Source organism: Chamaea fasciata, unplaced genomic scaffold (assembly GCF_029207755.1).
Source record: "Chamaea fasciata isolate MVZ Bird 193981 ecotype frontalis unplaced genomic scaffold, bChaFas1.0.hap1 SCAF_1, whole genome shotgun sequence".
Taxonomy (NCBI): Eukaryota; Metazoa; Chordata; class Aves; order Passeriformes; family Sylviidae; genus Chamaea; species Chamaea fasciata.
This window is the reverse complement of record NW_027094086.1, coordinates 118,140,565-118,165,862: the sequence shown is the minus strand read 5'-3', so window position 1 is coordinate 118,165,862 and position 25,298 is coordinate 118,140,565. Positions and strand designations below refer to the sequence as shown.

Sequence of the window (25,298 nt, the reverse complement as noted above, 5' to 3'; positions counted from 1 at the left end):
AGAGAAGCAGGGACATGTCACTGACACCTGTCAGCAGAGCCAGTTGAATGGAAAAGGACAATGCACCCTTCCAGAGGGAACTGTGGAACAGCAGCCCTTTGGACTCAGGTGGCGTGTTCGATTAATGCTGGTTCCTGCCTGCAACTCTTTTGCTACATGCTTCTCAGCACCGCATATACCTTAAAAGTCATCCTCTGCCCCTAAACATTATTTCTTAGAACATTAATGACAGAGACTTCTAAACAGATTATCCACTTCAAAAGCCAAAATTTTGGAGATTAGTGGCTAGCACATACCTGCAGCATGAATTGGGGTCCTCTTTACAACATAATCTTTCACCAAGATTGATGCTCCCTGATTAATGAGCACATCTACACATTCCACGTGTCCCTTAAAGGCAGCAAGATCCAGTGGTGTCCTTCCATTGTTATTCCTCACATCAAGGTCCACCAGTGACTGTACCAGCACTTCCAGAGCTTGATGGTGGCCATGATAGGCCTACAAGAATAAGAAGATCCTTTAATTTTCCCATCCTTAATGTTTTTCCCTTTCTTGCCAGAACTACATAAATGGAACTGTAAAGAGACTATTCTTATTTTAGCATGCAGAAGAGCAACTGATGCAGCACATAAGTAGTTACAACAGTTACAACAAATTTAAAAAAACCCACATATTCAGCAAGAAGGTTGGTGGGTTTTTCTATTTTATCCTTTCAGTCAGCAACTGCAACTACTCTCAGAAAATCATCTGTCTTTGATCTGCATAAATAACAGTATTTTGACTACTGCATGTTCCATTGCTTTATTTTGTAGTTGCATCATCCTCAGATTATTTCAAGTGAGGAATATAAGCAAACTTAAGTAATTCCTTTTAACTTTTTACATAAAATATTTTTAAAAAGCACCTGTAAGAAACATGCAATACAAATAGTTTTCATTTACCACTATCAAAGATTATTTTTTACTTTGTAGATCTATCTTTATGTACTGCATGAGACTCTAGTTGCAGAAATTATAGTGTGGTTTTTCAATGGCTTTAAATTCAGTGAAAAGATCAAAGCTACACATTGACCTGGTTAGTCTGTATTTTGAATATATTTGTATAGACAGAATTTCATCACTGTCCTACACCACTCCCATTGTGCAAATCTTTCTTAAAGTATTGAGGACAAACATTTCTCATACTAAACAATTATGAGAGTAAAACAATATAATGATTTAAAGTCATAATTACTTATAGAACAAGCCTTGTAAAAGTTTCATTAGCATAAATTTTAATTAGAAGATTCCACATGAAAGTTGTTCCATAAAGCAAATTTCAAGGGACATACAAAAATTATCCTGTATACCTCATTCAGGAATATTAGTACGTATGTTTGCATTTTGTTTATTAACCTATTTTGAAAAAATCCACAATGAATAAACCTGTGAACCACTCTTTGCTACCAGATGAGCTGTCATCACCAATGAACTGAGCACTTACAGCTAAATGCAGCGGGCTTATAGGCGCTCTGTTGTCTGAGTCATTCAGCATGTCAGTACCTGATGTTTCCATCAGCTTAAAGAGAGAAAGTCAGAGTGAGTGCAAAACCCCCTCACCTTTGAAAACACTCAGCAATAATTACTACAGTTTCCCATATAAACAGATTGAAAAATAAAGGAGAAAAAGTAGGAAGAACAGTATAGAATTACAGATGTCCTGATCTTCAACTTTAACTGCAACACCTCCCCCATATTCATGCTTCAAACCTGGTAGTTTACTTTTGAATAATAATGCAATAATTCAATCAGAAACTAAACTAAAATGAATATTTTTTTCTGAAGTAGCAATATGAAAGATGAATACAAAGGTAAGACAAGGACAGGTGACAGCAGCAGCAGGAAAAAAAAACCCCAAACATCAGCCAAGTAAGCATTTTGATTAGGTGAGAAGTCAGCAAGAAAACAAAATATAAGGCCAGAAGGCAGGACAAATTTCTCAGAACAGGAAAACATTTCTCAGAGAGAAAAAATGGACTCAAAACAGCATTTCAGCATTAAAATATCTATGTATATACATTTCTATTTGTGACTTTCAGATGTGTTCTAAAGTTTTACTTCAGGGTCTTTTTCAAGACTATATCTAATTAAGTACATTAGTAGAATTAAAATATTCAAAGTATTTGAAGAACACCAAATACATTCAAATGAAATTTTCATTATCACACTTTTATATCATGGTCATGCAACTGTGTAAGTAAAAAACCACATGGCTTAAAAAATAATTTCCTGTTTTAAAGTTACAAAGTCCAGTTAGATCTAAATTGCAGTTGAAATTAAATAATACATTCATGCATAAGCTGAAATGGTTAAGTCTAAAAAATAAGCAGTATTTTTAACACTACATGTTCCCTTTTGCTCCACAGTAGTACTTAAAAAATGAGAAATAATACACTTACAACATCTAGAGGCGTTTCGTTTGCAATCTGTGATTAAAAACATCCACAATTCATGTTTGAATACATTTAAATATAAAAGCACAATTTTAATAAAAATATGGCGATTGTATAACACAGCATATCAAATAACCTACATATTTTTGCAAGGGGAGCAATAAAAAACTAACTATGGCTTTATTATCTGAAATTCTATTATGTGGCCTTTAGTTCCTGTAACTGCATGAATTATTTTATAAAGCACCCTTTCTTTACAGGTTTCCCCCACGTTTTCATTTGCTCCATTCAAATTACAGTCATGAAATTTCTTAAAAGTTCTCAATGGGATAACTTGCGGTTATTTTATTTCAGCCACCAGCAAAAAAGTAGTGTAGTCTAAATGAAGAAACAAACCAAAACTAATATATCCCACAACTACAACCAGTTATCTCTTCATCTGAGATTTTTTTCTTCTTTTAAGCCAGTATCTAGATCTAGCATCCTAGCTCCTCACCTTGCTTCTAATTTAAGAATACCAAATGCTTAACTTTATCTGCACAGAGGCTGAAAACAGTATTGACCCAGCTGACAGCCAAGGTGAAGAAATCTCCTGACCTCTCCATCACATGCTGTAAAAGCAGCTGTTACACCTTTCATCTAGGATATGTTCTCTTACCAGTTCAAGACATAAGCGGTGACCATACGCAGCTGAATAATGAACTGCATTGTATCCTTGTTTGTCTCGGATCCCCGGGTTGGCGTCGTTTCTTAGCAAATATTCCAGGCACCTATTCAAATTGACATATGCAACCATGTATCTAAATGCTGAATTTCAACTTAATGCTAAGTGATAAATTGTTCCAATTCAACTGGAAAATAGAATACAGCACACAGGGACACTGATTTAATGTACGATATTGGCTAGGACTAGAGAAAGTCTACCTCATTACATCAAACATAAAGGTCAATCACAAAGCTTCAAAATTTGAAATAATCCTCCTCTGCAGACACCCTGTATCTTCTGAGTTATCTGACTTGGTTAAAACCAGTATTTCATGGCTGTTTTCCTCCTAGCTAACACAGCTGCAGTTACCTTTGCTAATACCAGTGATTACTATTTTGTATGCTTTTCTGCATTAATCCCTTCTTCTGTATGTTATATGGAAAGAAGAGAAGCAGTTCTTCATGGTAGCATACAAGAGTAACACACACTTCCACTACCAGACACTATTTTTTTTTCATTTATTTATACAGTAAATACTCAGTTGTTGCCATACTTATATCTTACCATTCCTTACTTTCAGGGGACAAATTTATAAGGCAGAACATGATCAGCCCAGTTTCAACCACAGCCAGGAGGATGAGAAACTGGGGATTCAAGTCAGCTCACTCCCTAGTTTTCTAAGAGACTGCATGTGTGCACACCAAACGATTGCAAGCAGTAGTCTTGCTATTTCATAATTTTATATTGTCTATCATTTCAGCAACGTTTTCCAAAGTCATTATCATGACCTTGAACTTGCTGGTGAAGCCATTTATTATTCTGAAGTGTACAACCATCCAGGATCACCATCCTTTCTTCTCTCTGAGATCACTAAATACTTCTTTATCGAAGGTGAACTCTCATTTCCATCATTTTTGCCCAGCATAAACAAGGGCTTAGTATGTAGTGAAAAAGGTAAAATTTCTTGAGTTTTAAAGAATAACATATGTAAACATAAGATGCAAGTAACTTTAAAACTAGTTCAGTGTAGCTAATAAAAAGCTACTTGTAAAGCATATCTAACCAATCAATTCAGGTTTTATTTGCCCAGTAAACAAATGCCTGGATTTCATTAATGACAACTGTGCTTGCATGTTTTTGTTTGAATTAAAATGAGATGAGATTTCTGAGAACCCAGAGACAAATCAATTTGTCTCAAGTAAGAATTATAGTTCTTACATTTCATTTGTTCAATCATCTAACTTTCTTTTTATTTTTTCAGCAAAAAAATCCCTGTCTTTAAAATCTGTCTCTAAAGATGTCTGAACAAAGACCACAAAACCACATATAAATATTGTTGGAATTTTATACAGATGGTTTCCTGACATGTTTTTTTTTTCCCAGGCTTTATATTCCAACTCCAGTAATCCTTTTTAACTTCATTCTTCTTTTGAATGACCTGAGCCATACTGGTTTTCCAGCTGTTACTACTCATCTTGGTGCATCAATATAAAAAGCTTCCCCTCAGGCCGTTCTGCTTTGCAGCCTGTGTTCCAGAGACCTAAATGTTAATCAGAAGGGCAAGAGCCCCTGGGCTCCAGAGACGATGCTTTGAGTTACCTCACAGAGCTCTGCAGTGTTGTCATCATCATCCCTGCTCGTACCTTTTGTAAGACAGATGGCAAAACAATGTCATCTGAAGAACCATTACAGTTTGGAGGTTTTCAGAGCAACTGTGAAGCTAAAATTAATCCTAGCTCAACTTGTGAGAGGGCAATTGAAGTAAAATTATCTCAGCAAGCTCCAGCAGGAATTGAAATTATTTCTAAAATGCAGCAGACAATTTAATTTTGAAATTTGGCTCTACATAAAAAAGGCACATTCTTCAAATATAAGTTAAATGGCCATGAAAGTATTCTTTATTTTGGCTTCAAAACCCAAACTTGTAAGTTATACACAACCTCATTCTTATTGCTACCTCACCCTTTAAAAGGTGCTGTATTAAAAGAAAGATGATTTGCAACGAAACAGCACTTCTCTGGGGAAGGTGTCACTGTGTGAACGTGGAATGTGCTGCTGCACACCACGACCTGCATGTGTGAGTGTGTGCACAAGAAATGATGCACTTCTTGTCTCCTCAATATATCCAACGTCTGGAGTTAAAATAAACTCACCAGTTTGGTGCTACCTATATACACTTTGCATATAAGCATTTAAGCCATTAGTAAGTATGTCAAATATAACCTTTGGTTAGAAAATAAATACATGTAAGAGATCAGCGGATTTATGAGAGATTCTGGATGTGTTTTATTAAGAAAAGTGTAACTACCTTATAAAAATTTACACTATAAAGGGATAGTCATGTTTGGCATTACAACTCTGGTTTACTCAAACATCAAATAGATGAAGCATCCTATATTAAAATACCAAGTTAATATCCATCCTTCATCAGAATTTGATTTTAGGGCAAAATGACCCTACTGCCCACAACTAACTTAAAAACCCCCACAAAGAATATTTACTCAACTGCTACACAGCAGATGGGATTAAGAACTCAATTCCTTATTAAGGAAATCTGCATTATAGGACATAAAATTTTTATAATACCTTTTTCTGTTGTTCATTTTTTTCCTCTGAAATATTTTTTTACATAAAGTCTTTTATATACGATGCACACACCACTGTCAAGTTTAATCTTTAAAAATACAAGAGATGCATTTGGCAAATCTGAAGGCAGAACACACATGAAATTCACAGCTCAAATGTTCCTAATGAGAAAGGCTTTAGTACAAAGCATGCCACTTACTTCCCATCTGTGTCTGATGCAGCTGCATAGTGCAGAGGTGTACAACCCCTCTCATCAAGGTCATTCACACTAGCTCCAGATCCCACAAGGGCAAACAGGCACTGATAATTACAATTGGCAGCAGCATAATGGAGTGGAGTTCTTTAGTACACATTTAAATAAAAAGTACAATGGTAAATAACAGCAAAATAATATTATAGAGACAGAAAAAGCAAAATAAAGTGAAACTTAAATACTCCTTACATTTTAAAATAAGTATTTGTGATGAAAAATGCATCTTTACAGTACTAAAGAATTGGGCCATTTTTTAGGGACCACTTAACAGTGCTGAACAATATATAGTGGATTTATTTGCCAGCCAAAATATGCACAAAGTTCATATTAAAGGAAGCTTTATGTGAATTTTCTTGTGTAAACTTAGAGAGAGAAATCCAGTTTATATTAGAAATACTATTTTCTGTCAAGTTATTTTAAGCGACATGAAAAAATATGGACAAATCAAAAATTGCACAACAACTAAATATAGCACAAATAAAATAAACAATAGCACAAACAGACATTTTGAATAAACATATCACAATTTGCCCAAGAGAGGAAGACATTATTTTAATCTATACTGACATAGCAGAGGCACTGTTAAATATGCCTTGTCTTCTTGTAACAAAACCATGAAATGATAGCATTGATGTATAATCTCAGAGAAAACTTATCCTAGTTTCAAATAAATAAACAATTCTCTAAATCTGCCAGTATAGCTAAAATTTTAAAGAGACCAGTATGACTCAGAATTCCATTTTCTATTTTTAAAAAGAGACTGCTGCTATAAATATCTTGATTTTGAGGAGACAGGTTCTTTCCTCTCACTGAAAATGTCTTTTTCCCATTTGTCTCCATTTTAAACTATTATTTTCCACCTCCTGAAAAAACTGCTCTATATAACATGGACGTTAAACCAAAATCCAAACCAAACCAAAAGGAAACCCCAACTTTTGATGACAAAAGTTGTGACAGATAGTTGCTCCTTTCTCAGGAAATAACGGAAGTGGAATTTAAAGCAAAATACAACTTTGGATCTGTAACTTTTTCTTTAAGTCCTACTCCTGTGCTCTTCCCATCCTGGAAAAATCATATTTTCCATGGCGTGATGTGAGATTTTACATGAGCACTGATCCTGCCATCTAAACCTAAATAATCCTATACTAAAAACAGAAATTAATGTCATTCCAAAAGAGTTCAGAGCTCAAGCAGGGAAACAGAAAAGGATAGATGTCATGAAAGGAAAAAGGTGAAGCAGTTATAATAAAGTACTGTTTTTTCTAAATAAAAGAGCTTAGAAATAGACACAGATTTATAGATTTGACTAATACATTATTTGGAAAACATTTAGTCATGTCCTTGGATGAGAGCAATCTAAACCCCTGTCATAAGGAAAAAAGGTTCACAAAAATTACAGATGAATGTGAAATTCAGTCTTTAAAAACGAGACTGAACACCTACCTAACAAAATAGGATTACAAAATATGTTTGTGACTTTTGAGAATATATGCTGAAACAAAGTTTATTAGAGACATCATATCATTAAAAAAATTTAAACTGCAAAACAGACTTGGTCACATATCAACAAACTGCTACTGCAATGCTTAAAACAGCCCTTTCCAACATACAAATCTGGAATGTCTTACCTTCCAAATCTGTCCTTTTTGTTGAAGTCTGCACCAGTATTTAGCAGAAGATTTAGGCACTCCAAATTCCTGTTAAATTAATACACTATTATTTGTGATTGCAAACTTTATTTTCGTAATATTGGCCTCTATAAATATCAGAACCGCTACACATGTACATCTTGTATGTTAGTTAATGGAACTGAACTACAATGTGGAATTTTTGATATATACATTTGTGTATGTAAAATAGATTCCATAATTTCTGGACCAAACCAATAAAGAATATAAATTATTTCAAGACCACATATATAAATTTAATTGATACCAAATGGCATGCATAAAGCACATAAACATGAACCTTATTCAATAAAATTCAATTCCTATAAACAAACAAACAGTAACGCCTGAATGTCACATGCTTTTGCTACCAGGATTCCTGCACAGAGGCAAGATTTTACTGCATATTTTTTAAGGCCAAATGTAAGTTGAAACATTTATATTTTACTTTTTAGTGTAATCAATTTTCAATAAAATATGATCATCATAATAGATACACTATATTGTTTAAACACTATTTTTGGTAACTTTCCTAAACTGGAGATGAGTGAGGAAATGTGTCACAAATTATTCAGTTTTTATATGAAAAGATAGCATTTTAACCTTTATCACTTACAACAAGGATGTATCTAGCGTGTACTTTTGACTTAGAATGATTACTTAACAGTATTACTTAAACAATATTCAAACAGAAAAATGAAAATATCAATATCATGGAGTTTTTGTGTCCCACAAAGTGTATCATGAAATTTATTACCCAATTCTTCCAGGCAATTTTGAGTAGCTGCTATAGAAAACCTACAATACAATAACAATAATCAATATGGATCACAACTCAAGTGATGAGCAAGTAGTTCTGACTACTTCATCCACCTAAATTCTGGAATTTAATTATTGCTTTTAGTTTATTTAGATTCACCTTTTATTTATGGATTGGGTAAAAACAAATTTCCCAAAGTTGCTGTTCTCTGTCTCCTGTCCCTCAGTGATCTGAGGTGGGCATGCCATCTTTGAATGCTGTAAATTCTATAAATTTCATCAGCATCCTTGGGAAATTAAAAAAAAAAGAATCAGTTCATCCCCAAACATAAACCTAAGGTAAGGCTGATGATACTTGGACACTGTACTCCAGCAACAACTTACTAAGCTGAACAGTTAATTAATTTTTTGTTTGCAGATAGAATCCATCTTGAAATTATTTTCATGTTTACATAAGTTCCAAGGGGAGAGGGCAGGAAAAGCAGAGAGGAGATAATAGAAAAAAAGAACAAGAATGATCAGCAGTTGAAAAAGAAACACTGAATCTAAAAGCATGAATGCTTTTTTACACACCCTCCAGCTGCAGCTGCATGAAGACAAGTCCTGCCAAAGTCATCTGGTGTGTCAATGTCAAAACCTACAAAGCAAATATTTTGTAAAATCATTATGTAACATCACCTTTCACAAAACTGCTGTCATCTGCTGTTAAGAGAAATGCTTGCTAAGCAAACTTAACAGCTATTGGCAAAAGAGCACTCAAGCATTAAAAATTACTTCATTTGAAACATGTCCTTGCTATTTACAATGTTTTGAAAAACAGGCATTTAAATAAAACTGAAAGGGGTAAGGTAAAAGACAAATAGCTGCACTGAGGCTGTGTTCCTTCTCATTCTATTTACCTGCTAATATTTCAGTGCCATTTACTATTGAGTATAAGATATATGCAGGTTATATGAAAATTGAAGAATACACTAGAATTTATCATTGTTGTGCAGAGATTATTAATTTTTGGGAATGACAGTATTACTAAATATAAGAGCTACTTAAAATTTATCTTTGAGTTTAGTGCCTTAGTCCCAAAGAAAGAACTTTATTGAGTTGGAGTGATGGCTGCAAATAGCAGTTAATTACAGAGGAGCTCTTTGCAGAACACTGTCGTTTTCTCTATCCAAAAAGGCTCAGCTGTGGAACTTCAAATCCAAGATCACAAACTTTAACTGTGTAATTCCATATCTAACCATATATTTTGACAGAAAGATTACTATTTAAATCAGGTTTCAAAGCTACATTTTTGTTTTGAGAAAACTACCATGCTCTCAGGAGAGGTTTGTTCTTGTGTAATGGAACTGATTTACTAAATCTCCAGTTGTCGAACCTGGGAATGCTGGCTTTTTTTTTTTCTTTTTAAGAGATGTTTAATAAAAATAGATAGTGGATAACACAAGATGTGTTATTCAAGAACATTATTATTTCAAGACTGTTTTCCTACTCCATATCCCCTAAAACAGGTTTTGTATGCACCATTATGCTCTTATCCCATTTCAACAGGGAATGCTCTATAGCAATTAGCTTAAGACAGTTTACTAGTTTGGTTTGAAGAATAGCATTTGATGCCTGTCCACATCTCCAAGTTGCTTGTCTACCATCACTAACTACTTGAATGTCATTCAGTACTGGGACAAGGCAGATTGGTGCCATTTTGTTAAGGTTTGCACATGAATATTAATGAATTTAAAAAACAGCAATCTTTAATTTACATAAAAGAGACATTTCCCAACCACAAAAAGGACACGTGCTCTGCACATACCAATCCCCACACCAAGAGTACACCCTAAAAGCTCTCAGCAGTATCTAGTCTTTCTAGCTGAAGGCTGAACATACTCTTCTAGTCCTTATCTGGTCCAGGCTAGATCTGCATCCAAGTTTTCTCAATTCATGTAAAGCCACTCTTCCAAGTCCTCCACATGACCTCCTTTGCCATACAGAACCTCCAGTAAGGCACAGCCAGCACCACAGCACGTGCAGGAACGAGAAAGAGCCAGTATCCCTCATTTTGAACACATCCAGTTGAAATATTGTCAAGTATTGGACAGTTCTTTCCTGAAGTGAATCCTTGCAAGTTTGCCCATGACAGGACAGTAAATAAAAAGCCTTAGCAGGAGGTAGCTTTAGTTGTATTTTTTGGTTCTTCTCCTTTTCCCCAACTCTCTCCTCCCCACTTCTCTTTTTTCAAAAAACATTAGGTGGTTTCAGATTAATACAGAACCATTTAGTTTATTCTTATCCTTCTTCTGTTCCAGAAGCTTCATTTGGATAATTCTACTTTCTCAGAATTACAATAGTTCAAAGAGCTCAGAATTCACATTAGATTCTGGCCAACAAGAGAAGTAATGACCATCCAATATCAACATCTTCAGGGAGGAGTCAAACATCAAAAGAAAAGTGCAGTTTGCATTGCATTTGATAAAAAACATAATACCAATGCAACAGTTTCTTAATATAGCAGTCCACAGAGTCTTCAGAGTTATTAGGTGCCCACTACAGGAACAGATAGGAATAGACTGATCTGTATTAAGCTAAAGGCATCATGGAATGGAAATTGGATGCTCCATGAAGTAATAAAAAAGACTATCAATCTCTCTCCTCGAAATTTCATTATAGTCTAAACCAGCCATCCCACCTCTATGGCTAAATGCACAAACACAAAGTTAAAGCAATTATAAATGCATTATTGAAATTTGGACGAATTCTTTTTAACTTATGTCTGCAAAGGTTTGCATACACTTTAACTATTGACTGTCCATTAAAAAACAAGCATTGGGCCCAAGGTACCAGTAAACTCTAAGGACTTCTATGTATCACTAAATTAAGATTTAATTAAAAGCTATTCTGTGAAATAAAAAATGAAGTTCAAAGCACTTTGTAAGAATTTAAAGGAGTATCCTACCTGATGAGAGGAGCTTTCTGCAGCAGTCTGAAAATCCACTTAATGCTGCCAAATGGAGAGGAAACATCCCATGTATACCCCGCCTAAGATACACCATAATCAGGTATCACAGTTTCATTACAATTATAATAAAACAAACATGATTGTGTGCCAAAGTGCACATGCATGGTGGCTTCAGCAAGCCACTTAATTAGAAGAGTGAGCTAACTTCACATCTTAAACACTTCCTTCCAAGCTATCAGCATGCATTATCAGTGCAACAGCCTATTTAAACTTTCAGAGCTTTTACTTCAAATGCATTACAGAAACCTCTATTTCTCTTTGTTTCAGTACAAATTGTGATATACTGACTAGCTACTTCCAAGTATAATACAGGATAATAAACAAAGTATTTCCTATTGCAAGTTGATATTAAAAATTGTACTAGTTCTGTTAACCTAATAAATACACTTCTAAATTATGTCAGCTTGCATTCACGCCAGTAAAGTTACCTACTTTGCAGTGTCAGCACCACTCGTAATCAGAGTGTTGATTAATAGCTCATGGCCATATCTAGCTGCTATGTGCAAAGGGGTATTTCCATTCTTATCTTCACAGTCTATTTCAGCTCCTATAATAAAGAGTAATTACTAAGTAAGGGTATATGTAGGCATACAGATACTTTGTTAGAAAATCAAGACAGATGATCATTCAAGCAACGTCATTAATTGTCAGTGACTGACTAGTTTGGATTTAAAACCTATATAGATTTCAGTGGTAGAGAAAAGCATTTTATAATGTAACCTTATGGGACAAACTCTCTACAACCTGGGTTATGGAAAACAAATATATATATATATATATTCCTGCATTCTGAAAAAGAAATGGTTCATCAGTGTAACTTGTCAAACTTTATAAACAGATATGCCAGACTCCACCACTATTACTGGGGACACCTGACATGAAAAAAATTCAGCATATTGTTAACCAATACAAGAGGATGAAAACGTCCAAATGGGAAGGCTTATGACAAAAATACTCCCTCCCCCTTTTTACCATTTTGAATGATGGTTTGGGATCTTGAAAATCTACCATGGATTGCTGTCATGTGCAAAGGTGTTTTCCCATCTTTACTCTGGAAAAGAAAAAAAAATCCTGTGTTTACTTACGGCCAGTAACAGCAACTAATAAGAACTGCAAAAACAAACAAACAAACAAACAACACAAAAAAAACCCCCACAACAAAAAGGACATTTCTTTCTTCTTTTCTCTCTACACTCCACCCTTTAAATTGTTTCTATGCACTTTTGCCAGACAGATGCTGGCAATGACAAGTTAGCATGACATGGCAAGCTTTTCACAAGAGCTGCTCTTAGTCACTCTTCCAGCTGCGAGTGACAACTCAAGGATGCCCACTCACTCACACTTATGTCCTTAAGATAGTAACTCTCAAGAGGATGAGGACAGCACACAATTTCAGCAACATGTCTATGTCCAAACCCTCCCCTTTCCAAGGCTAAAATAAAATAATGTTTTAAGTTTGTTTCTTAAAAGAAAGTAGCTGTATTTACTAGAGGGCTTTACACATTATATTAAAAGACAACACATCACAAAGTTCATGTGTTTCCTGGAAATTTCTGTAAAGTGATGTTTGTAAGCAATTTATCATAAACCACAAGTAGCCCTAGGGTAGAACTGTTCAACCCTACTAGGTACTATACATTTGAAATGCTCACCTTAAATGTGCACTTAGCCATTCACCCAGTAAAGACATCCTTGGAGCAGGACAACAGTAACACATAAGGAAACTTCAGTTTTTAACAGCTCAGCCTCAGTGCATTTACAAACCCATTTTTTTCAGTTGCTATTACTTTGGAACTATTTTCCCCTCGTACTTACCACAGGTAATGGGAAAGCTTTACTGCAGAAATAAGTTTTTACACATGCACCCAAAAAATTGCAAACACGACACAGAAAATCAGAGGACCCTTGAATGCACATGCATACCGCATCTATGTCTTCAGTGATGGCTTTGAAGAGTATGAAATGTTCACAAAATACAAAGTTATATTAGACAAAGATGGTAGGGGAATATATGATGTGAATATTTGTATTGAAACATCACGAACAGCTGTTGTATGCAAAAGTGTCTATCCCTATTTACTCTCCTTTTGACACCAAATGGACATGGTTCTATGGATGTGATACTGAAAGTCTGCTGGAGACCCTTTTAGGGATGGGTACAGAATTTTTCATTGTTTCACTGCCCTGAACAGCATAACAATGCAATTATATGAAACACTGTCTTCTCAGACCTAGACTGAAAGAAATAAAATACTTGATAAGGAAAGCCAAGTTATCTCCAGATTTTCCAGCTAGCAGATTTCTTTGACCATAAATAATCCAAAAGACAACATACATACATCCATAGCAGATGCAACTAAACACAGAAAATGGGGTTGAAATCCTCTTGAGAAATTAGACCATCAATTTTATTGCTGTCATTAGAGGCCTTAAGAAAAGGCCAAATAAACACACCATAAGTGTCAACTTCCCCAAGCAACCTCTGTGCTCCAATTTTCTTTCATCTTTCTCCCTACAGTTAGTTCTCATCTCTTCATCTAACCGTTAACAGTTTCTGAGTCCAATTACTTTAAAACAACTGTTAGACATCTGGTGACTTTTTCCCTTACTTCTATCCTTCTTCAACCTGAGGAATCTATAGAATCTATTAATTTAAAGAAAAATTATCATATAAAATAAGCTTACTGAAGTAACAGACAGAAGAATTTCAGAACTCAGATGAAAGTAGCCTGCAGTCTCACTGGCTTAGACAGGATAAATCTGTATTTCAAAGGAAGGCTAATGAAGAGGAAGAAGATGGAGCTGAAAAAACAGATCTAATAATGCACCTTACAAAAACATAGGAATAACTTAAGGTGACAATATTAGAAAGTGAAGAGCACTGTAGTTAAGTGAGAACCCTCACAAGAGAACTTTAGTAAGATCTTGCAAAGAACAGCAAAACAAGCTACTCAATTGTTTTCCACTTATAAATGAAAAAACACAGTACAATCAATAAGAGAGTTTTAGATTTACTCTGTTCAAATTATTTAAAAATGCACTTAACATAGATTTCTAAGACAATGAATTTTATGAGACTGCCTCTTTCATGTCTAACAGTCTCAGGTTCCTTTCCAGCCCAGGAATAACAGAACATGCAATTGTCTATCAAGATATAAACATGGAGCAGGTATAAAATTAAATTAATTTTAATTTGACAATTTGTATATTGAAGCTGAACTGCTAGGAATAGGACTGCATTCAGAATCCCCCTCTAGAACACGAGAAAAGGATATATAGGACCAGAACCAGCAGCCAAACATTTTTTCAAGCAATGAAATATCAAGGCTCTATTAACCAAAACACTATTTCCTGAGATGCCAGGAGACTGGACTGCACAAGCAGGGAGATATCTTCTAAATTTTGCTTCCATTTCCCTTTCTTTATGTCTTTAAGGTCTTCTCTCTAAATAACAAGCTAACTACAGCTGTGTGATTTAAGGAGATCAGATAGGATCACAGCACATGACAGGACAGCTATGGGCTAACAATAACTTTTGTTGTCTTCACTGAAACTCAGCTAAATGTGGTAATAGGAAAGAAATCATGCCAATCTCCTCTGTCACTAGAGAAAATATATCCACAAAATACTTAGGTCATAGCAAATTTGCTAAGAACAGTAATTGTTAATAACACACAGCACAAGGTGTCTTAGTGAGTGATTACTCACATATTAACTGTACTCAGACTACTGAGCTTCCCTGCAGGAGAGGAAATGTGGGTCTATCATGTCACAGCATTCCTCCAAATGAAATCTCCCCCCTAGCAACAATTCTTATGTTCTAGTACCAGCAATGGAAGTAAAAAACTTTTTCTATTTAGGTCACTGAATTTTCAAGCAGCAACCGAGTCCATAAAGCAATTAATACTGTCCCATTACATACTCATTTCAATGTGTTCTTCCATGCATGGAAATCCTGAATAGTGAGGAGGGAGTGCTGCAGTAATGAGCAATACTTAATACGATTCACTGTTCTACAGTGGACACTGACAAGGCTATGAAAACAAGTAGGAAATTATGTCCAGAGGTGACAAAAAGCATATAACTAACATATTTCTACTGTTCTATTATCTTCTGCTATATAATCCCTTCTTGAGATGAGACCAGCATTCACAGATCTGCACAAGAACTTCCCCTCTATCTGCCATCAAGAATAGGAGTGTTTCTCTTTCGCTCTCCCCACCAAGTCATCCACAGCAGGAAGTGCTATAATAGTACTGTCTAGTCTGCACCTAGATTACCATCCATACCCACTGTCTTACCTCTAAAATCACAGGAAAAGTTGCCCATGGGAGGAAATGATTGAATCAGCCTACACAAGCAATATAATTATGATTAAAAAATACATCTTATAGTCCTTTTAAGAACTACTTTGAACTCCAGCCTCAGTATTTGGAAACTGAACAGGCTTGGTTTCAATAAATATTTTGTAAGAACACCCTAATTCCATCTCATTTTAAACCCACAATTCATTCTTAGTTTACACAACATATTCTATTTTTTTTTTTTAGGGATTGCTCTTCTGATTAAATCCAAGATTTATCTTTATAGGCCTTTCCAGGGAAGTAGCAGTTAGAAATTATTTTCTTTTGTTCAAGTTCTTGCACTTTTCCACAGTGCAAGTTCTAAGTTTTCATATGCAAAGTAAGGCTGCTCACGCCTTCAGGTGCAAATTTACAGGCCAAATTCACTCCTACTGGTATAAACCCACAGAAATGCTACTAACAGCATTACAACAGAAACACCTTGATGAGGAAACTGGGGGAAATGCTGTTTTCAAGGTATAATTGCTTAAAATCCCTACACAGCCCTACTCATTTAATTTCGCACTTAAGAACTTCAATATGTACAAAATCAACACATTTTAATAACAACCAACCTATAGCTAAAGCTAAAGTTGTTTCTGAAATGTAGCCCTGCCCACTTCTTTCTTCTGCATCAGAAATATGCACAAAATCATGAACCCTTGCAGCCTTGCATTTAGAAAAACAGTAATTCTTGGCTTGTTAATATTTGTCTTATCATCACAGAAGAGTTTGGGTTCAAAGGGACCTTAAAGATCATCTGGTTGCAACCCCGCTAGCATGGGCAGGGTTCCACTTAACTAAGTAGCTCAAAGCCCCATCCAACCTGGCATTGAGCGCTTTCAGGCACGGGGCATCCACAGCTTCTCTGGGCAACCTGCTCCAGTGCCTCACCACCCTCACAGTAAAGAATTCCTTCCTAATAGCTAATTTGGTCCTACCCTCAAAGTCTGAAGCCATTTCCCCTTGTCCTATAACTCCACGCCCTTGCAGAAAGTCCCTCTCCAGTTCTCTTGTAGGCCCCCCTTCAGGTACTAGAAGGTGCTACAAGCTCTCCTTTGCTCTTATTTGTGTGAGTAACACACAAATATAATCATTAGTATATTTAACAGTGTGGGATTATTTTCATGGCAGACCACACTTTACTGAAAAATGATGTTTCAAGAATGTAGGACAAAAGTCAGCCAGCCCTGCAACACTGAACACTCAGTCATATGCAGCCTGGGACATTATGCAGAGCAGAAAGCTGGCAACAAAAATAAATGGACTGTGACCTGGATATTTTAGGACAAGTTGGCAATAAACCCTGTAACACAGCTCTTTACTTCTGCAGGGCACTTTGGTGATGAATTTTTCCACAGCTGAGTTATGCACATTTTCATTAAATGAGCTGCATGTCTAAATATATGTAACAGTGAGCAGGAACATACGTTTAGGATTTTTCCACATCAAAGACCTTATTCTTAAAATACTCCCAAATTTTCAGCTGGCTATGCGTTTTGTACTAACAATAGACTTCAAACTGTGTTTTGGAATTAATTAGCTGAAAATCAGCATGAATCACTGTAAAAATACCTGCTTACATGAAGTGAACCAAAAACCCCAAGATTTTTAACAGAAATGTCAGCTTATTCTAACATTCACCTCCTGTACAGATTGTGCTGAAATTCAAGCATAGACCTACTAAGCAGATTTTTTTCCCCCCACATTTTTTCAAGAAATTAAACAACAGATAATTCTCTTCATACTACATGTGGGTGACAGTTCAGACAACCAGACATTTTACCATTAGGAACACTTGGACTTTTCACTCCACATACCCATTTCCCACTTCCCTCAGCCTAAAACCTGCCAAGACACCAGATACTGCCACTAAATATTTCTGAACACAGTTTTCATTACAAGACTAAAAATCAACATCATACAAACCAGAAGGTCTTACATTTCTTTCACACATCTCAAGACCTTACCCTACACACCGGAGAAGAAAATAGAAGATACAGGTTATAGTTTCCTTTGAAGCTTGCTTGTCTTAAATTCTACCTACAATAAGGCTGGATTCTAAGGACTATCCTGCAGTCAAAGACTCGTGGCCAAACAGTCAGTAAAATGCATATTGACACTGCTCACACAATTCTTCTGAAGTAATTAAAACACCAGCTGTTTAAGATTTTCTATTGGCCTGATCTGCTTATCTTTGTATTGTAATACACTCTTCCCAAATCTCCCTGATGGATTAGATTTTAACATCTTACATTATCACCTTTTCAACTGCTCCAGCAATTAGCCAGGTCATATACATCTCCCTGAAATATCCTTGATTATGTCCATATTACTAATTTTTAAAAAAAAACATGTAGTTTTGCATTTTTTCAAATTATTTGCTCTTTTTTATATGGCTATACTAGGGAAAATAAATCATACATAATTCTGACATTTAAATGTAATTGAGATCAACCAGACAATATTGTCACTCTTCTTCATCCTTTTGGGCTATATATAATACCTCCCATTGAGGTTTCCAGATTCAGATCAAGTTTCTGGCTCCTTTTCACTTGAGTACTTTGCAAACAAATACTCCATCTGTGAGTAGGAACCTCTCTCCATGTTATCAAAACAAGTATTTTTGAAAACACTACCTCTGATAAAGATGTACAGCATTTTTAAGGGTGAATGGACGGCTTTGGATATACCTACCTTTATATTTACATCTGCTCCATTGCAGACCAACAGCTCTAAACACAATGCTCCGTGTGTTGACGCAGCAGCAAAGTGCAAAGGTGTAAACCCCTTCTCATTCACTTGATTTACATTAGCACCACAGTCTATGAGTTCATTCACTACAACGTCTTGCCCATTGTAACAAGCTACATGGAGAGGAGTATTTCCATAGGCATTTGGCTCATTCATCTATAAGAGAAAAAGCCCCCAAGGTTAGTTAGTAGGCAAAAAGCTGTACTTAATGCAGCATTTAATTCTAACAAACACAAAATCTCATGTCATGAGATTATGTTTTGGAACTCTTCAAAACCAGAAATTAAAAGCAAGTTCTGGATATAGCATTTTGACTGAGATCTGTGTCCTGGGGGAGAGTATGATTGCTTTGCAAGTGAGCCAACCTCCTCCAATTGTCTCCACACCAGTTTCCTGTATTCAACTTAAGAGAACCCACACATGCCAAAAATATCAACTGTGGCAATTTGCACAGATGCTACACACAAAGCATAGCACAGACCTCTATAAAACAACATTGCAAGTTTTCATTAAAAACAGAGGTCAAAGAGCCTTTTTGTATGTGTATGTGCACATATAGAAACAGAATTTCTTGTACACAACATGACACTGAATTCTGATCTACTTCTCAATATTAAGCTTGAGTTGCAATCTCCAGCCTTGCAAGACTAAGACTGTGATTCACAATCTAGAATTCTTACACAGTTTCACAGTTTACTGTTAACACACTTTTTATAGGCAGCTATTGTAGAACCTTTTAATTTATTTTGCATTTCAATATTAATATGGTCTCACTTCAGTACTGAAGTTTCTCACAATTTTTAGTATTAACTAAAATTTCTGTCATGTAGGAAAAGTCAATTCCATGTATATTTTACCAACCGAGGAAAAAGCATTTAATTTCCTGCACTTCAAAAATTATTGTGGGGCAAAGCTAGGATCGGAATTCCTATTTCCTGACTTCCAGCCCAATGAATTAAGAGCAAGAAATATCAAATAAACAAAAAGCTCTACTAAATACACATTTATGTTCCAATTATTGTGCAAAATCTGTAAGGCTCTTAACAAGGTTTTCTTTTAATAGAGAAATGAGGGTTTATAAAAGAAAAAGCAGTATTTCCAGAGATCTTCCTTCACATACTTTCACTATATCCTAACTGTCCCTAACTAATAAACAGTATGCTACACAATGTAGCAGTGTACCAACAAGAGCATTTCAAACAATTAAAAAAAAAAATCCCATTTAATTTTATTTTTCCTTACATCAACTCCAAGATCCAGAAGATATTTGACTACACTAATCATCCCACTAGATGCTGCAGCATGTAAGGGTGTATATGATTTCTTGTCTTTGCATGTCACTTCAGCTGTATGGGTCACGAGTAATTTCACAACTTCAATATGACCTAAAATAATAAAGACAAATAAAACACAGCATATTTTATTAACCAGCGCAGGTTCACAAACTTAATAATTCTACAGTTGTTATAACATGATCAAGACATTATGCCTTTGGACCTAACGTGGAAAACAAAGAATTGTTCTTGTTTTCTAATCCTATCATGAACTATAAAAGCAACATAATCATCTCCACACACTGCACCCAACAATCATAGCATTTACATGGCAAAAAAAAATTTGTATACTCAAAACACAAGCCTGTCTTCTGCTTAAACAGAAGGGGTTTTTCTGAAGACTTGAGAAGTAGAGAGGCAAAATAACTTCGTAATTATTAAATATTTACCACAAATTTACATTAACAACTTGAGAGACAATGTGACTGTCAATCTTCCACCATCACCCCAATTCCAAACATGCCCATTAAGATTTTTAAATCTTAGGTAGAAACTTTGAAAAATTGTTGCAAATACAAAAAGAAGAAAATATTCTACTTTTACATAAAAATATATCTATCTCCCCAATCCAACTCCCTTTACCCCAAAGCATTTAAAATGTTAAGCCACATCATACAGGATTTAGTACAGCTCTATTTTCAAGACTGACAAGATGGTCTTTGAGGAACTGCAGCCTTTTAAAAGCATGAACTGCTCTCCTAAGACAATGGAAGGAGAGTAAGAGTAAGAGAGCAAGAGCTGGGATAATGAGGAAGGCATGACATGGCGGAAGTTCCAGGTGGAAAAGAGAAGGGAGGGCAGGGAGCCCACCCTGAAATGGTGGGCAGCAGCTCTCACTGCCAGCTTTGGGCCAGGGACCCCAGCACCAACACCCACCCCTGCTGCAAAGGCAATGAGCTTTCCCCTTCCGTGCCCACATGCTCCTCTTCTGCTTCTAGGCACTTGTGACGCTGCCTGCTAAGAAGCCATGAAAATGGGGTAACCAAGTATCTGTCATTCTTGCTCCATTGTTAATTTAACTGCCAAACAACTTATCACTGAAAGCACATGGATAGTCATGACAAAGACTGCAGAATAAAGAAATACATGACTTTATCAGAGCACAATATGCTCGGGGCTTTACCTTTGTAACTGACCCATACAGACATACGGGACTCTTTATTTTACTTTTCAAGTGACACCATTTCCTTAGTTAATGAAGTGGAGGGGCACACTGAATACTTATGTTTATACTTATCCAGCCAGACATCTAAGTAGAAAGTATCAAATCCAGCTTTCAGTTTAGGTGCTTCACAAAGAGTGTGGGTCTTTGCTTTTCAAGCAGTTAAGAGAATTTGCAAAAGTTTGAATAGGAAGTGCCTACCCAAAGAAGTACAGACAAAGCTATTTTTATAAACATTCAGACACTGTGAGACTTATTTTATGCTGCATACCCAACAGCACACAAAACACCGTTTCACCTAGCTATACAAACCAAACCTGTAAAACTTTACCAGTGCAAAGTGAAGTGCTGCACTAACATTTCACTTAATTACCTCAGTATAGTAGGAAAGAAGTGAAAGAGAAATACAAGCACAATACTCATCATTTGACCCAAATATAATGGGGACAAGAATGAAAACAAGCCCTACAGGAGAGACAGAAGTACAGAAGATATAGAAAGCAGTGAAAGGAATAGAGACAGCGAACAAAACAGTGGCAGAAAAAACTTCAGAGGGAAGATAAAAAACCAAAAAAACCACCCTGACCTGCACTGAAAAGGCAAGCAGCGATCAGTGGAAGACTCTCAGAGAGAAGAGCAAGGTACTTGAGGTGAGAAGTGCTGCAGGGACATGCCGGTGCACCAGTGAGGGCAACAGCAGCACACAGGATTGTCAGTCCATTCCAGTCGCAGCTTTGCAGCTGGACGGCAATGGAGCCGGGTGAAAAGCAGGAAGGAAGCAAAACAATGGATACAGCCCTAGAAAGTTATTTATAGTAGAGTGACGAAAAGCATAACTTTTTTATTTTATGACCAGTTTTACACGGTGGAAAAGTTTTTAAGGTTTTCTCCAAACAATTGGAGCAATGTAAAATGGCTCTAAATTGTGAGAGAGAATGTCATAATTATTTTTACTTTGATTGAAGACTTTCAAAAGCTTTTTCTTCTCTATTGTCTACAAGGAAATTTAGGTAGATCAACATCAGTTAAATTACATTTTTCCTGCCCAAACTCTGTTCGTTAAGAGAGTTCCCTCTAAATAGCCTACAAAATAGCACTGATTAAAACTGGAATAAACTTAGCTTATCTGCAAAACAGAACACTTTTATCTCATTTAGACAAGAACAAGACAGAAGGTGTCTCTGACCTTTCATTGACATTTGTCAGTTCTCTGAAATTTCATGTACAAGTTTCATTCAACAAAATTTTGCAAATAACCACATTTAGTAAAGTGGCTGCACAGACTGTCACAGACATTGCTTTGCAAATACAAGTACATTAAAATCACCAATGTGAAATACTGAAAGAACATTAGATCAATAATGAAGATTGTCCTTTAACTTCTGGGGTTTTAAGTACTGGTATCAATACCTCAAGTGCAATATCATCGAGCTTCAAATAAAGAAGAAATTAAGAGCATTATTACTGTGATGATCACTCCATAATTGAATGGCACATTCAATTCTTTTCAAGCCTGACACAAGGCAAGGAAGAACATTACTCTGGCAGTATTGCCAGGGCATTGATCAAGACCATGAGAACAGTAATTACCCACTCTTGGAATAAGAACGGCAAGGCAAGAACTTGTAGTTTCAGAGATGAAATATTCTTTGAAAATACAATCCCCAAGGATGCTGTAATGATCTTCTGTTTCAAATGCCCCTTAAATATTAACTGCTTACTTTTTATTTAGCATTACTAAATATTTCTATTTTATTTTATGATTTAATTTTTAAATTACTAAATATTTGCAAAATTTTTCGGCTGTGACTAGACTTGCTGACTGAAGAACATAGGTCCTCCTTTTTAAAGAACAAAACTACCTACCTTACTTTTCTTTTTCCAACAAATTGATTTTTCTCACCACGAAACACACATTAACAAGGCAATTTGAACTATACTATTAAATTTTTTGGCAGACACAGATAATCTCCATGCTTACAATGCAAATATTTTTCCTAGAAGTATGTCAAACCACTAAACATGAGATGATTTTTTTTATTACTACAGTATTAATCAACAGAAATATGTACATACCCATATATGCTGCCCAATGTATAGCTCGTCTGTCTTTCTTGTCAAATGCATTAATATTGGCCCCTCTAGACAACAGTAAACTGACCATCTGTGAGAAAGAACAGAAATCTTCTGTTCATAATGGAAAAAACTTTGCTTCAACAGAGAAAAACCATGGAAGAAAACAAAAGTTTATGCATTTTAAGAGGATTTAAATGCGTTGGGTTTTGAATATTCCATAAGTCTTAAAAAACTGTCTGTCACAATGAAGTGACTGTAAGGAACACAAAACTTGATACAACAAAAACACTTCTCAATTAAATATTGCAAGCCATGAAATCTTTTAAATCTTCAGGTTCTTACTAAGGGACTAATGAGTCAGAGCTTATTACATATATTTCCTCTAAATTTCAGTGACAACATACTCCCTCTGCTCACTATTTACTAAAAAGAAAAATATCATGGCTTTTTCATTTTACATTTATGTGTTCCTAATTTAACTCCACTTAACTCGACGAATTTGGTTTTGTCATAAGAAAAGTGAACACTGTAATAAACTTCCAATTAAATGACGTAACGTTTATTTTCCACAACTTTTCTGCACAGAGATGGATACGGAAACCAAATTCAACTACAAAATAGGACTTGAGGATTTTTGAGGGAATGGGGGAGAAATTGTTGTAAACTCAAAAATGAAACATCAGTAATGTGAGGGACAGAATGACGAGTGGAAGAGAAGAAAATTAACTTTTACCTCAACGTGTCCACTGAAGGCTGCATGATGCAATGCCGTTCTGCCTGCTCGATCAGACACGTTTACATTGCTTAGGAGAGGCACCAAAGCTTCAGCACACTTCACAGCTTTGTTTGCAGCTGCTATGTGTAGGGGTGTCTGCCAGTTTTTATCACGAGCATTGACATCTGCTGAATGCTTTAACAACACCTGAACAGCATCCTGGAAGCATTTACAAAAAAAAAAAAGCTGCTTAGTAAAGATCAGAAACGACAGCCTCTGATTTAAGGACAGTGCAGTAGAAAACAACTCTTTACAATTCGCTCATTTGCAAACATAATCTTTAGGATACTTTGGGATTTGTACTTTATCATAAATCCAAACTTGGAGATGTTCTCAATGACATGAATAATTTAACCAAATCAACCATTTCCAGGTCTTTTATCCACTTCCTTAAGCCACATGGAAAACTGATTTGTCATCACAACTAATTTCCAAAGTTCAATAAACCATCATAGGATTTCTTCCATTAGTGGATTCCTTAGCCAAGGATTAGTGAAGTACTATGAACTTATAATGAATTTCCATCAATCTGGCAAGCAAAAGTTTTCAACTGTCCAAGTCTACAAATGGCAAACCTGAGACTATTGAATGTACATTTAGAGAATGACAAATAATACAGTGCACGGTCACAGAAAGTTTCAACATACACTGTTGCAAAACTCCGAAAACCGTTTTAAAATATTGCACTTAATTCTGTCTCTCAAAATGATTATTCTCTTCCTTTTGTTAGAAGTACAAGCTGTGAAAATTTGATAAATAAGGCTGTAATTCTTACAGCAAGATAAACAAATCCCATTAAAATATGCACACACAATTGGAATGCATAAAAAAATAAACACGTTGGCAGTATCAACATGATGATGAATATTGCATTTTGCATCAGCTGTGTGACCTTCCCATGATCCACTAATTGCTTTTGGTGACTGCCAACTCAGTCACTGAGCACACAAATAATTGATTACCACTTTGAACTTAAAACATGTTACCACAGGTTGTTACTAGAGATCCTAAATTACACTGCAGTACCATAGCAAGGTCTATGGACAGAATGCTAAGTCACTATTGATCCTATTTATATTAGAATAAATCATATTTTAAATGTTGGAATTTCTTGTACTGTCAATAAAAACAAGGATTGGAACAAACACAGAAGTGAAAATACTGCATCATAGGCTAGTAGTTTAATGAGAAAATTGAATAGGTCTTCTCTAAGAAACTGAAGCAGATTTAGTACTTAAAAAAACTAATTATATTTTAAGTCTTGCCTTTTTTAACCCAAATATTAAGAAATATCATATCAGAACAAGGATATTTCAGAACAGCTATTACCCCTATTGCAGAAGGAAGCACAACAATATTAGTATAAAAATAATGTATCGCATTTTTATATGCATTTGCATGAATGAATTTCATGACTGAATTTACTTGGGTTTTTTTTTTTT

At 35.5% G+C, this 25,298-nt stretch overlaps 1 protein-coding gene across 5 annotated transcripts in view; it reads right to left on the bottom strand.

Annotated features, from left to right (window-relative positions):
* The window catches only part of ANKRD28 (ankyrin repeat domain 28), a 119,228-nt gene that overhangs the window by 14,525 nt on the left and 79,405 nt on the right, over window positions 1-25,298 (bottom strand). For 4 of the 5 annotated variants that reach the window (XM_066194943.1, XM_066194918.1, XM_066194925.1 and 1 more), the window contains 14 exons: window positions 23,815-24,015; window positions 23,082-23,169; window positions 19,752-19,894; window positions 18,453-18,665; window positions 12,385-12,463; window positions 11,845-11,959; window positions 11,350-11,432; window positions 8,976-9,039; window positions 7,605-7,673; window positions 5,923-6,063; window positions 3,090-3,201; window positions 2,438-2,464; window positions 1,483-1,557; window positions 297-498 (listed from right to left, as the gene is read on the bottom strand). In XM_066194943.1, the coding sequence (XP_066051040.1) occupies window positions 297-498; window positions 1,483-1,557; window positions 2,438-2,464; window positions 3,090-3,201; window positions 5,923-6,063; window positions 7,605-7,673; window positions 8,976-9,039; window positions 11,350-11,432; window positions 11,845-11,959; window positions 12,385-12,463; window positions 18,453-18,665; window positions 19,752-19,894; window positions 23,082-23,169; window positions 23,815-24,015 (1,612 nt within the window). The remainder of the gene's footprint in view (window positions 1-296; window positions 499-1,482; window positions 1,558-2,437; window positions 2,465-3,089; window positions 3,202-5,922; window positions 6,064-7,604; window positions 7,674-8,975; window positions 9,040-11,349; window positions 11,433-11,844; window positions 11,960-12,384; window positions 12,464-18,452; window positions 18,666-19,751; window positions 19,895-23,081; window positions 23,170-23,814; window positions 24,016-25,298) is intronic. The other variant, XM_066194934.1, reaches the window with a different exon arrangement.